General features: G+C 31.1%; 1 protein-coding gene across 1 annotated transcript in view; it reads right to left on the bottom strand.

The window, feature by feature from the left end:
* The window catches only part of LOC148274061 (lysophosphatidylcholine acyltransferase-like), a gene marked incomplete at its 3' end in the record, with an annotated part of 114,999 nt that extends 102,368 nt beyond the window's left edge, over positions 1-12,631 (bottom strand). The window contains exon 1 of the mRNA XM_088237691.1: positions 12,414-12,631. Within this exon, the coding sequence (XP_088093817.1) occupies positions 12,414-12,533 (120 nt within the window). The remainder of the gene's footprint in view (positions 1-12,413) is intronic.
* Between the last annotated feature and the right edge of the window lie 2,195 nt (positions 12,632-14,826).

Here is a 14,826-nt window from a genome sequence, read left to right as displayed (position 1 = left end):
AATTCGGAAATTCGATTTATTGGAGGGAACATACCCTTCAGTACTCTGTGAATTCCTATATTTTCAAGAGCGTTAGTTTTTGCTTTTTAAGGGTTTTAACCCTCTAATCCCGGGTGTTCATTTAAAGATTAAAAAATTTAAGATTTATTTACTTACGTAAGTAACAAAATCGACAAGCGGAGAGTTTATTTTTAAATTTATGGTATCCCCAAGTACGTCTCTAATTTTTCTGCATGTGTCGGTAGTCGGTATTACACAAAAAAATCTTTTTTAGTTTGACAGCTTATTTGTTTTGGAGAGAATTTCTATCGTCCTTCTAAATGACATTAAGGACAGGTTTAAAATATATTTCACTAAAAATAAACTTATTTATTGTATGTAAACACGTTTCATAATTATTTTTTTAATTAATGATCAGTTTGAAACTTACTGTACCTCGAATAAATGATAAAAAATATAACAAAATATTTTAAAAAATCAATTATTTTTTTGTATTATATAGGATACAAAATGGTTCCTACATCCACAGATATTAATTTAAGTTTGAAAGGGTATAATTAATAGTAATTTCATGAATTATAAATTAAAATATTATGTGAATACCCTTACCACGTATTTATTATTAACGCTTTGGAGCCATGCAATATTTTTTTTATTTACAACACATTAAAAAGTAAGCGTGTACCATAATTTGTTATTAGAAGGGTCGACGTGAAACATTTGTTTTACAGATATTTTAAGATAGTAATATTTTATTGTACCTGAGTCGCGATAATAAACGCTATCTTCATCGGTATATATCGAAACGGTTAAAGTAAAATTGATATTTATGTACAAACATGTGTATATTTGTATAAAACTTTTAAGTATCTTCGTCGGTAACTCGTAATTAAACATGTTTAGAAAAAAAAAGTATAAATGTTATATATTTCATACAGAAAACTTATGCATTACATTACCTTGAAATAAGCTGTTATTGGTGCACTAATGCAGTGCTCTATGCACCATCGAGGGTGGATGATGATAATAAAAAATGGTATGTAATAACTAGACAGTAAAAACATAAACATATCGGTGATAAAAATAAGTTTAAAATATTTTCAAACGTTGCGCAGTAGGTGAAATAAATCATCCAGATGAATCGCACCCACAACAATAAAGGTTTCAGGTTTTACTTCGCAAAATCCAAATGACGGAAGATTTAAGGAATTGTGGATGTTTGAACATAGGTAGAATTGTGATTGTTACATAGTGGATAAAGTGGCCACTTGAACCAGCCAATGACAAGGCATACACATGTCTTATAAATGCTCAGACTTTCATATCCCTTATCAAAAATGCTTTCCCTCTCTGTTGCAATAAAATTCAAGCAACAACTTGATTTAAAAATACGTATAAATATGTAAGTTGTACGTATGTCAGTTTGGGTAGGTACTAAATAAGATAATATTTTAATGTGTTTTTGTTATGATTTACACAAATATTTTAATTTCGGGGGCCATTTTCAACAAGTCGTAAATTACCCAATATTAAAAAATGTGAATCAAGTTGTGGCAGGGCGTGGTTTAAAACTCGGAACTCTCATCCCCTGAGTCCACGTCACGGGACCGGGACCCAGTTCGTTTATCAATCGCAGTTATATACGGCCATCAATCTTGGCATTATACAACTATGTTGATTTTTAAACATCATGATTAGTTTCTAGAAAGTAGCAACTCATAACGTATATTTATCTCTCGAAACTCACAGAACCGTACGTAAAATGAAAGTTAAACAAGAATTAAGGCCGAAATTAAGTTTAATATATTTTTTTAAATAATTTGTACAGGTTTTGAGTCAGGTAAGTAATTTTATTTGAAATTTGATTACGTAAAGTTATTTGCCGAAATGGTCGCGTTTTCAAACTACACACTCAAATATTACAAACCTAAATTAACTTAACAACATTTAAAGTATGTCTAAATGTTCGTAGACAAGGCTGGATTCAACTTCCTAGATTTATTGCAACAGAGAGGAGCTGTAAATTTCAATATTAATAACTCGCCAGGGAGTGAAATCCAGCTTTATCTACAAACATTTGGACATATTCTCTACATCTTTAGTAGTAGTATGCATGCAAACAAGATTTACATACATTCCTGTGATCTGTTATTGGAAACCTAGACTTAGATATTTCCTTCTCGAAAATGCTTTTCCTCTCTGTTGCAACAAATTTAGATCTAAATAACTCCCTAGAGAGGAAATCCAGCCTGTCTACAAACATTTAAACATACTCAAAACATTTTAGATTAAACTAACTGGTATAGGAAGTATAAGAATTGAACATTTTTTTTTTGGCGTTATCTAGTATGTGAAATGGTTTAGCCGGATGAATCTCACCCTCGTGATAAAGGTAACTATTTTCAGTTTATTTCAGTGTCAAAAATCGGCGTTTTTTATAGTGGATAATACAATTTATTACGTTTGCAAAATAGTGAAAAGGGTATATACAATCAAGTCAAATTAGGTGTGATACAATCATGTAAAATTAAATTATAAGCAAACATATTAGACTCTGTATATCTTCACTAGGCATAATAAATACCTGTTTTTGGCAGCATTAAGTTATTTTTATATAATACAGCTTGTTTAGTTTCAGTGATGTCTAGAGATGATTTAAAAAAAATTATAATATTTAAAAATATACAAATCTAACAAAAACGATTTCACAAAAAAAAAAACTTCACAAAAGTCAACAGATGGAAAAGTTGAGCAAATGTGTATGTTAAAACATATGCAGAATGGTGAATGTTACACTGTGTGTAAAGTGGCTACTTAAGCCAGCCAACGACAGGCCATAAACCCTGTAAAAGCCTAGACTTCAACATTTTCTTCTCAAAAATGATTTCCGTATCTTCTGTAACAAATTTAGATACTTTGTGCCCATTTAGGTATATTGAACACAAATTAAAAAAAAAAAAACTTTAAAAAAAACTTTTAAACGATGTCATCAGTTTATAACTAATTTATATAAGTACAAACATTTTACTGTGTCAATATAATTAATTTATGAAAGCTGAATTCCGAATTGGTCAATTCTATTTAAAAATCCCCTTTTCTCTCTACTTTATCTTCTCATCACCTTCAAGTTTATTTGGAAGTTCAACAAGGATACATACAATGTGTATGTAAGCATTGGTTTCATTCTTCATATACACGAGTGTATCCTAAATTATAAAACTCTATCATCTTTCATAAATTATGTAAAATAAGTGTGTAGCTTAATTAAATAAATCTGAGTAATAACAAAGATTGAGTTAAGAATAAGACTAATTGTTTTTTAAAGAAAAGAATAGAAAAAAATATGAAGATATAAGTAAGGAGTAATTAAAGAAACTAAAATTAATTTACATACACAAAACTAAAGATTAGACATTAAATTTAGAAACACCGCAATGCTTTTTTTATATCATTTCCTCTATTATCTTTTTGCTGTGCTTTTCTTTTCTAGTTTAACCATTTGTATTTTCTACTTAACGTGTACTTCTTTTTAAACTTCTTTATTTTTATAATTCCTGATGTTTTTCATAATGAAAATAAAATGAAGTACAGGTTAAAACGTTTTTTTACACCGGAAATATTCATTTGAACGCGGAGACAGTCTTTGAAACACAACGTGCGTGTTATGTAAGTGAAAGTATTATGCCTTTCTATAATATTTCAACACTCGATATATGCCTTGAAGAATTTGTAGCTAATCTTACCGCCGAACAATAGATAAGTATACTCGTACACGCATACTGTGGAGAAAAAGCCCTAAAGATGTTAGGATTTATATTCAGAAATTTGTTTATACAATTCATTAGTTCGTAGTAATTTGGAATTTGGATCTGTAGTCTGGTCACCACATGACATAACTCATTATTACATTAATTTTATTGAATATGTGGGAAACAAAATGTTCGTATCTTAAATGTAACCTGAGCAGAACCCTTCAGTCTTACGATCAGCGCCTAGAACATTTTGGTCTAGATAAGTTGGAATTTAGGATACAGATTTTAGACTTGATATATCGTTATAAAATAATTAAATGTAATGTTGATTCTACATTTTGTTTAGAGAATGTACCCCTGAATGCGATTAAGATGGTACGCAACATTTTATATTCCAACGTTCAATAATAATATGGCGCACTTTAATGCATTATCACGTATGTTAAGATTGTATAATAATGTAGAAAGTAATGCTGATATTGATATCTTTAACGATACATGAAATAATTCTAGTAAAACTGTAACGCATTTTATAAAATCAAATAGTCACTTATGTTAATTAGGAAAAATAATTTGTAATAACCTGTAAGTAATAATTTATTGTAATAACATTTATAACAATCATAGAATTCAATTGAGCTAGCCAATTAAAAAAAAACTGTTATAAACTGTTTTTTTCTTTCTTTGTGCATGCTGTGTTCACATATAATTGAAAATATCTAAAATAACAATTTGTAATTATTATACCAATGTCATATGTATTGTTTATTGTTTGTGAAACATAATAAATAAAATATAAAATAAAATTAATAACGTATGAGAGATGTTTAGCACAATTGATTTATTTGTCAATTCATTTACATTTATTGAGGCACTAGTCCTAACTCCATAGGAAAAGTCCTGCGTTGAGCTGGGACGACAATAATAAAGTTTTTTTTTTCTTCACTTTTTTCATCACATTATAATATGGTTTAGTATTCTTAATGCTTTTAATTTTAATATATTTATGGATTTTAATTTTAACTTTTGATTTTTAATTTTGTTTCTCGTATTGTTTTAGTTGCATTTTTGAGAACCATTTTTCTCTTAATTGGTAATTTATTAATTAATTAATTAATTTCTTCTTGGTAATTTATCGTATAAGATACATTTGTTTTATTTTTCTATAAACTAAAACAAATGTAAGTAACTATACGAGTAACATTATTGACTGCATTAACATAATTTAGTTTTTTTTTTATTTTTAAATTTATGCCTTCTGATTTCAACCATCAAATGGGTAAAACATATTTTTTCGTTCTGCCAAGATGGCATTCAAAGCATTAAAACCATTATATTTATGTTTATTCTTTAATTTTATTATAGCTTTTAATTTTAAAAAAAAATATCTGTTTCAGTTGCAGTTTTCGAAAACTATTTGTTTTTAGCATTAAAACTTAAAACTATCATTATCATTCCCTTTCCGCACCCAATGGTGCAAAGGGCATTGCATTGGTACACCACTCGCAGTATATCTTAATCATTTTTGTTACATGGCGGTAAGATAATCAGTCTTACGTTTTAGGTACCAGTTTAGGGACTATAAAATATTCTAGTGTAAAAACACCTTTTTTAATAAATATTTCATGTCAACCATGTCGAGAATCCAACCCCAGACCTCTTGCATGGTAGGCAAACGTGCTGACCACTACACCACGAGGCCGACACACACACAATTATAATATATGTTAATTATATTATATGTACGCAGTATTATGTCTGTACTATGTACTATCTTATTTGATATTAATGAACAACTGATGTCTGAGCACCCGATAAACAACTGCTAGAAAAAGTTGATGGTTTATCGGGACGAATATTTATTTACTTATCTACATACGTTTTCCACAGAGGGTCGAATACAAACTCTGTTGGCTTATGTATAAGTCACTGCACAACTCGGCTCCGGAATATCTAAGGGAACTATGCATTCCAGATGAACTAGCTGACAGGCGTCTCACGCTTAGATCAGCTACGTCTACGGCGAGAGGAAAGGTTATTATACCTCTACGCAAACAGCGCACTAAATTTAGTGAACGCGCATTTGCGGTCGCAGGCCCTATGGCATGGAATGCTCTCCCAGCAGAGGTGCGAGGCTGTAAAAGTGAAGTGATGTTTCGGAAAAAACTTAAAACCCACTTGTTCTCTAAATCATTTGAATTAATCCGTAACACGTGACAACAAAATAAATTACTTTAATTTAATTACAAATTTAAAAGCTTCAATTAAATTAACTTAACAATAGAATCACCATGTAAAGCGCCCTTGAGGTATTTTTTTTACGAAAATGGCGCTATATAAGTTATCCATAATAATAATAATAATACACAATACAACAAAAAATAATAATAACGTATCCTAACTCCACGAGGCAAAAATACCGTGTTGAGATGGGATACAATATGTTGGGATATTTTTTAATATTTTCGTTCTGTTATGCAAATATTATCACGTGTGTATTTTTTTTGTAATAAAGACTCTCTGAACTGAACGAAATCGTTTAAAAAATAACACAGAACACATAAATATAAAATGGACAAACATTTGGCTTAAAGGAAACAACCAACTAACAATGTTCTTGACAACAGGTCTTAATGAGGCATTGAATGTCTAATAATTATATTTAAAAATGATTCTGATAGACGGATTCTGAGATGGTAATTTCTTCCTTTTCCTCGGGGAAAACTGTTAGGACCTAATTTAGTAAAAGATTCAATTTGCGAAAATGCCACCCTAAAAAAACATTTAGTTACTAGATAACTGAATTAATAAAAAAATATACAAACTTGGTTAAAGCATAATTGACGTACGAGAAAATTAGATCATATTTATTTAGTGGCTAGTTGTAGTCGACCTAGTTGTGTACTGGTTAGAGCGTTTGCCTGCCATTAAAAAAATTGAAAAATATATTTAATAATCACACCTTAAAAATCATGACACCATGTAATTTTATCGTGCTGCGTTGATTTTTACGAACCTCTGGGAAGTTAACATTTATCTTCAATTTTATCTACTAATTAAAATTAAGTTTTCTGTGTGAAAAGCGGATATGAAGACAATTTTTTGTTCTAAAAATGTTTAATTATAGGTAACCGACGAAGATACTTTAAATTTTCATGCAAATATACTCATTTTCGTACACAAATATCGGTTGTTCTTTATACACAGACGAAGATTACTCTAATCGGGGCCCTAAAATGATAACACATTTATTTTCGTTTGTCGATTTACTCTACATAAATAGAATCATTCAGAATGGGGTCTTTTATCGTATTTTCATTATTTTTACTTTTAAGCAAGCAAAAAGTTAAGATATTAACAGTATTATAATTTTTTTGTGCGAGGCGACGTCGGATAAATTTTCGATCATATTTTGAATTCGCTAGCAACGAGATGTTACGCGCTTTTCGGGACAAACAGCACGTGAAAGTACATTCCTCCACATGCCGAAACCGTTTACGAGACCGTGGGTCTTCCCATCAGTTTCACTAATACAAAAAGCTTTGTTTTTTTGGCAATAAACCAGTTATTCCTTTAAAATTTTCGATTTCATAAATCGCGATTTGAATTTGACTCTACTACTTTCACTGCCCCTTTCACTGTATGTTTGGTAAATAACATGGAGTACATTTTTTGAATATTGTCATTCATGGCCATACTGCAAACACGAATGGTAGCAAAAACTGTATTATCAAACGGCACGTAATGCGTTACAGCGCCATACTCGTACGCAATATTTATTAGAAGCCCACTTTGCGGGCCTGACATGTAACGTCAACTGCAAGCCATTGTGTACGTGCTCAAAATTATAAATGAAAACTTATTTTTAATTTTCGAATCCAGAAAAAGATTTAAAAAAATATTTTAAAAATCTCTCAAACAATGCCAACGTAACTCTAATCAAATTCAAATGGACAGTATGACAATTGCCTTACAAAATAAAGATTTCAAAAAGTTTTGGAGAAAATCATCAGCAATACTTAACAATAAAACAAAAATGCCTCTTTGTGTTAACGGAACTACTGGTGATGGAATTATAGCCGGTTTATTCAGAGAATACTTCTCTGAAACTTCCGGCTGTAATGATAATACAAAACCAGACTCGATTTATCTGTCAGCTAAATTTGGTAGCCTCGCTGCAATCAATAGTAAAGACATTGATGTTGCCATAAAACAAATTTCACCAGGAAAAACTGCTGGACACGACGGTATCAAAATAGAACATATACGTTACGCCGGCTCAAACATATCACAATATCTTTGTGTTCTTTTTACGGCGATACTAAACCATACACACCTACCGAGAGATATGACAAAAACATTGGTGATACCTTTAGTTAAATCTGGGCAGGTAAACTTGTCGGAAAAACAAAATTACAGGCCAATATCACTAACAACCATGATATCCAGAATCTTCGAAAAATTGGTGTTAAGAATTATTTCGGAGAAATTAAATACTTGCGGAAACCAATTCGGATTTAAAGCAGCTTTGTCAACAGATATGGCAATATTTGCCTTAAAACAAACAGTGGCCTACTATAAATCAAGAAAAACAAATACATACGCATGCTTTCTGGATTTGAGTAAAGCATTTGACCGCGTAAATCATAAAATATTATGGAATAAAATGGAGAAGAAAGGAATTCCATCTTGTATTATTAATACGTTGGCAGCCTGGCACACACAACAGGAAAATATTGTAAAATGGGGAGATGCTACATCTTCGCCTTTTTATTTGAAATGTGGAGTCCGACAAGGAGGTTGTCTGTCTCCGGCACTTTTTAATTTATATATGGATGATCTCACCGTGCTTCTTAATTTATCCAAAGTCGGATGTCATGTTAACGGCGTCTGCGCTAACAATATTAGTTATGCAGATGATATGGTATTATTGACTCCATCTATTAATAGTATGAGATTGTTGCTCAATATTTGCGAAAAATATGCAATTGACCACAATATGATATACAATGCAAAAAAATCTGCCGTACTTCTATTTAAACACAAGACGTCACTTTCTGAGTTCGTGAACCCATCACCACCTGTATTCCTAGACAACAACAGTTTAATGGTAACTGCAAAAGTCAAATATCTAGGGCACATACTGACTGATAATTGTAAAGACGATCAGGACATAGAGAGACAGAGAAGAGCCATTAATGTCAGGGCCTCTATGCTAGCGAGACGCTTCTTTCAATGCAGTAACGAAGTGAAGAAAATCATATTTACTTCGTATTTGACGTCCATGTATACAGGTGAACTTTGGAACAACTATACGCAAGGAGCGTGGAATAAATTAAGGATCACATATAACAACTCATACCGACAATTATTCGGATTGCCCAGGTACTGCAGTGCCTCTGAAATGTTTACAGCTGGACGAATAAACACCTTCGCTGCCCTGCTTCGCCAAAGAGCCTGGAGCCTATGGGAACGCCTAAAAAAATCTAATAACGAAATTCTCCAAGCCACTGCAGAGTGGATCCAATCACCGTTGTTCAAGCGATGGCGCGATATGTTAAGACCACCATAAGTGCTGCAATATAAAATTTTATTTTATGTTTATATTTATGTTTATTGTTATATTTATGTTTATTGTTATATTTATGTTTATTGTTATATTTATGTTTATTGTTATATTTTTGTTTATATTTATATTTATGTTCATGTTTATATGTTCATATGGTAGAATTGGCTCTGCACTTTATGGCCATTTTACTGGAATAAAAATTTAAATAAATAATAATACATTGGTGGTTTTATCATTAAAATCGTAAAAATCCGTTATAAATTATTAACGTTATTCCCGATTAGTAAAAATACCCTATTGCATGACAGGAGTAAATAACACCTAACGTAAAAAAATACAGAAACCTTTACCTACTTATTCCAGGTCTATAAAAGTTTACTCCTCTACAACAATAGATGTCGCAGGTTTTTCTATACTTTCATTTTTTATAGTAAACCAACACGCATGGGAAAGTAATATTCAAACCGAGCATATACAGAGAATCGAAAAAATACCATATGTGAACATGGAATTGCAACTACCTATTAGTAGAATGATGAATGATACACTGCGTGAAGAGTCGTAGCCTGGACTTTTATATTCTCAACAGCTTCCTCTCTGTTGAAAAAATATCTAATATTCATATTTCTTGTTATGATTCAACATAAACACAGTAATTCATTTTAAAATGGAAAGATTTATTTTTACAAATTGCGTACATTTTTTGGGTATATTACAAAATGGCATTGGTTTTTAAAATGATTTAAATATAATACAATGTGTTCATGACATGAACCTTCTTTATCATTTTTCATTATTTATTTGACATGAAAGAAAAAAATGAAGAAATATTTTAAGAAATGATGTGAGATTTTTTGCCCTAAGATCGTTTTCAATTATATTTACGATAGTTTCAACGATATTTTTCTAAGTAAGATTAATTATAATATGTGTTTCTAAAGAAAAATGACAAAAGCTGAATATTATACACGGTAAAGATCACTTCATATTTTTTACTTTGAACTGTTTTAAAATCTTCATCATTCTCGTCATATCCACACACGGTGGTGCAAAGGGCACAATGTACGATATCGCATTTTTTAAATGAAGATAAGATGATCAGTCTTAAACTTGAGATACCAGTTCAGGGACTAATAGTTCAGTGTTAAAACATGTTTTCAAATCAATATTTCATGTCGACCTCACCAAGATGTGAAACAGGAACCTTAGCACGACAGGCGTAAGCAACAACCACTAAACTACGAGGCAGACATATTTCCTCTGGATTTTATTTTTCAACATTTGTACCTGAGAGTTGAAATCCAGTAGAAAACACTCGACCAGAATTCTGGCTCTACTTCACATGAGAAACTGTATTTTTTATCCACCAGGGCTGGTATTCCAAACGAAATTATAGCGCGGTATAGCGCGTTTTTACGTACTAAATACGCATTATAGCGCGCTGTAAACGCGTTCGGAATACCAGCCCAGGACATAGATAAACATAAATATAGTATATATTATGTAAGTATTAATTGCATTTATAAAAAAACGCGTTATTTTATTTCACGAGCATTTTACTTTAAAATAACAGGAGAGCAATCCCCGATTATTAAGATCAACATATTACAACCAAGACGAAGAAAATTTCAGAGATTGAAATATATAAGTCTAGGCATTTACAGGGCTTATGACATGCCAATGGCTCGTTTAAGTGGCCATTCTACACAGTGTACCTACAGTTACTTTACATGGTAGGCAAACGCGCTGACCATTTGAACACGAGGTGGAAAATATAAAAAAAGTCGATGAAATTATTCAATTGCCTACAACAATTTAATCCTACCTAAACAGCACGTCATTGGACTAAGCGATTATATTTTTTGTAAACAAATGCGGAAACCTTTTGTGTAAAATATAAAATAAGTCTAAGGTCAATTTCTTCGTTGGGTAAAATTTAGTTAGGCAGTACATACTAGATTATTTGTGATTGATAACCTTTCTGTTATAAGCAATCAGAGACAACGCTTTACTATCCGTATGTCAATAAAGTTTCATATGCATTACTTGGGTCCCGATTACAAAAGAAAATCATTACAAATGCGTTTTTTGTAATTATTTTCTTTCAAAACATGTTCAATTATAGGTTACCGGGAATGTACTTTAAATTTATACACAAATAAAGACATTTGCGTTGGAAAAAATAAACTTTCCTTTTGGAACTTTCAATAATGGGGAAATATCACATACTAAGAATACCGATAAAAATATATGAAATGGATTTAGAATAGTTAATTGTATTTTCAAAATCAATACGTATGGATATTGCAGAGAAATGTTTTCATACATAAATTTAATAAAAATACGCTGCAAGAAAAACGCGACGCGCCTTGGTTGTTGTGACGTCACGATTCGTGATAATGTTCTAAACAAATTTCAATCGCCAGGAACAAATAAACATGAATCATGACGTATTAGGGGCGTGGCCAATAGAATGACCGTTTTCGCAGGAATTCAAAAATATTTTTTGTGCTACTAATAATAAACAAAAAAAATAAATTTTTACTTGACAATATTTCATAGACCTTTATTTGCTGCAAAAACAAATATGAAAAAAATGTACAATAAAATAACTCGTTACCAGTTACTTAGTGTTTACAGTATTTTATAACGATTAAAGCGTGTTTTTTTTAAAGTTTAGTTGCATGACATTATTTTAATAACAAGACATACGAAATAATGATAATGAAAATCACCAATCTGCATCACGACCATGAAAATATTTGCACATTATGACCGAGAAATAAAATATTGCGAAATACATGAAAATCATGCGATCGAAATTTTGGCACTACACCAAAAGAAAAAGACAAGAAAATTATAAATAGGTACATATAAAAATCATTCGTAATGTTAATCTACCTAAGTTTTACATTATATTTATTAATATACTGACATAATTTATTTCCCTTATATTATAAAATAATATGAGATATTATTGTGAAAGTGTCAAAAACATGACGCGTGAAAAAAATAATAAAATTGTATTGTTGTGACGTTTTGTTGTAATGTGATTTTACGAAAACATGGTATCATTTCGTTTCCCATCTTACCTTTATTTTGTCGAAAGTCGTATCCAATTCCACATTGTGTACAAAGGGATTCAATATTTCGGCACGGATGTCATCTGCGGCCATAGCTTGGCCGCGATTTCCGTGTATTTTTCCTTTCATGTCGTTGTTAATTCAAGAACACTTCTTTCACAAAATTTTAATTCATAGAACCATCACATCCGCGAATGACAACAAATGCGACCTCGATTTGAAAAGAGTGCGCGCCGCGCGCAATAATCACTTCCATACTGGCGCGCAAATGCAATTCTCCGCAACTTGAAGTATCAATATCCACCTCCACGGACCAACCACAAACGGGGATTTTGTAGAAATCCGTAATTACACAACGTTACACACAGATGTCTCTTTATCGATCTGTTGTATTCCGAGGAATGTCGGAAATATCCGAACTTTTCCGAAGACTGTTTATCAGCGTCAGAGACTAGAAACAATATGAAAATATTTACTGCCGACAAAAATATTTACAATTTACAAGTTTTTTGTTGTTTCTCTTCATTCACCTATGAAAAATGTTTTAAATGTTTTATTAATTGAATGTATCGTTTCCTTAGGACATAAATAAATCATACTATGTTTTCTTAGAACATAAGACTTGTAATATCTCTAGCCTGTCGTAAAAATATCATAAACAATTTGAGCATAATAGAGTTGCCTGTACAAAAAATACTTGAACATTTGAGGTATTATTATAATATGCCATCAAAATGCAATATTTTTGTTTGCCGATAGCATGAAATGTACTTGGGTATACAATGTTTTTTTTAATGATATCCACTGTATTCTTATGGAACGCGCCGTGCGAAAGTTCTTAAACTAAATACAATTTGTAACTATTACACATAAAACCTTTATACACAGGGTGTTCTTTAAACCCTGTCACATACGAAACCACGATGATCAGGATGGACAAGAAGACATATTGGCATATTAAAAAAAAAATTTAGAACAAAGAAAATTTGTAAAAATAAAATATTAAAAAGAAAAAATGTTGCTTTCTTCTGCAGGGGAGAAGCGAGGGTGGAGTGGCCACGTGGTTAACGGTATGTCCGACTCCCCCCTCTCCGTTTCTTCCGTGCAGGAGTTGGCCACCATTTGTTTTTTTTAAAATTTTTAAGTAATTAATTGTATTTCATATATAACATTTTCACTATCTTATGATTTCATAAGATACCTTGTTTATTGACCTCATTTTGTGACGTAAAACTTGAAAAAAGCATATCGATTGTATTCTCTAAAATTAATTATGCTAGAAGAAAATTCAAGGATTTCATTGGTTGCAGTAGGTATCATTGATAACCACAAACAATACTTTACTTTTGATTTTAACAGTAGTTGATTCCTGGCTGATTCTGAATTTGACATTTGACTTGACGTTTAAAAGGAATACAAAGCGGCGTGGGTTACTATTATTGTTGAAATTTTACATTTTTGCAACATGGATTCAAAGATTCAAAACCAGATTGTAGATTTCTTTACTCTTTTAGAAAATTTGTATAAAAATTTTAAAAGTAGTTTGTTGGAATGTCATAAAATAACCATAAAAATATGTTCACTAACTGAAAGGCAAAAACGGTTAAAGAAGTAAGTGTGAGATCATCCTTGTTCGTTGCAATATTTTAGATCATGCGCTCAATTTTGTAATAACTTTTTAATCAACATAATTCATTTTTTGTTTCAGGGCAAATATAATCGAAACACCATTGGAAAAATATGAAAACTTGATTAATGTTTTAATATTTAGGATAAATCAACAAATTAATATTCACGTTTTAGAATTAGTGAAATATAGGTATGTTATTTTTTTGGGTTTAATTTAGTATTTTATAATAAGTTTCTCTAACAAATCTTTGCAGATTACATTTTGTTGATGAGAAGTAATCTTAGGAATTTTACCTGTATATTTTTTTCCATACCTGAAATGTAAAGGTAGTGTAGTAATTGCTTAACTGCTCTTTTTTATATTAAATTTGACATGCAATCTCATCTAGCTTGATCATTTCTGTATTCTTGATGTGCTTTGCTTAATACTTTTAAAGCAAAAGAAAAGGTATTTCAAAGATATCGCATCATCTCTATCTTTAAACAGGCTGGGGCATGTTGGATAAGGACTGACCTGAATGCTCTTGAGATGTATTGATTTCTTGGTAATAAATATTTGCGTGAATGCATTGTACTTATGCGAAAAATGAATAATAGAAATAAAATGTTTGTATGGCTGGGACAAAAATAATCCAGAATATTTTGTGAACTCACGAATACAGCAGTTCATTTATTTGGAATGATTGTTGATGCTGAGAATGTTAGAAAATCAGTAACATTAAACCCTTTTAACTAACAGGAGTAATCATCTGCCTCATCTGGTGATGGCAAATATCCCATGGAGTCAGTCATC

Source organism: Micrasema longulum, unplaced genomic scaffold (assembly GCF_059751315.1).
Source record: "Micrasema longulum isolate JH-2025_06_02 unplaced genomic scaffold, ASM5975131v1 h1tg001767l, whole genome shotgun sequence".
In the NCBI taxonomy this organism is placed as follows: Eukaryota; Metazoa; Arthropoda; class Insecta; order Trichoptera; family Brachycentridae; genus Micrasema; species Micrasema longulum.
The sequence above is the reverse complement of the archived record's forward strand: the minus strand, read 5'-3'. Positions and strand labels throughout refer to the sequence as shown.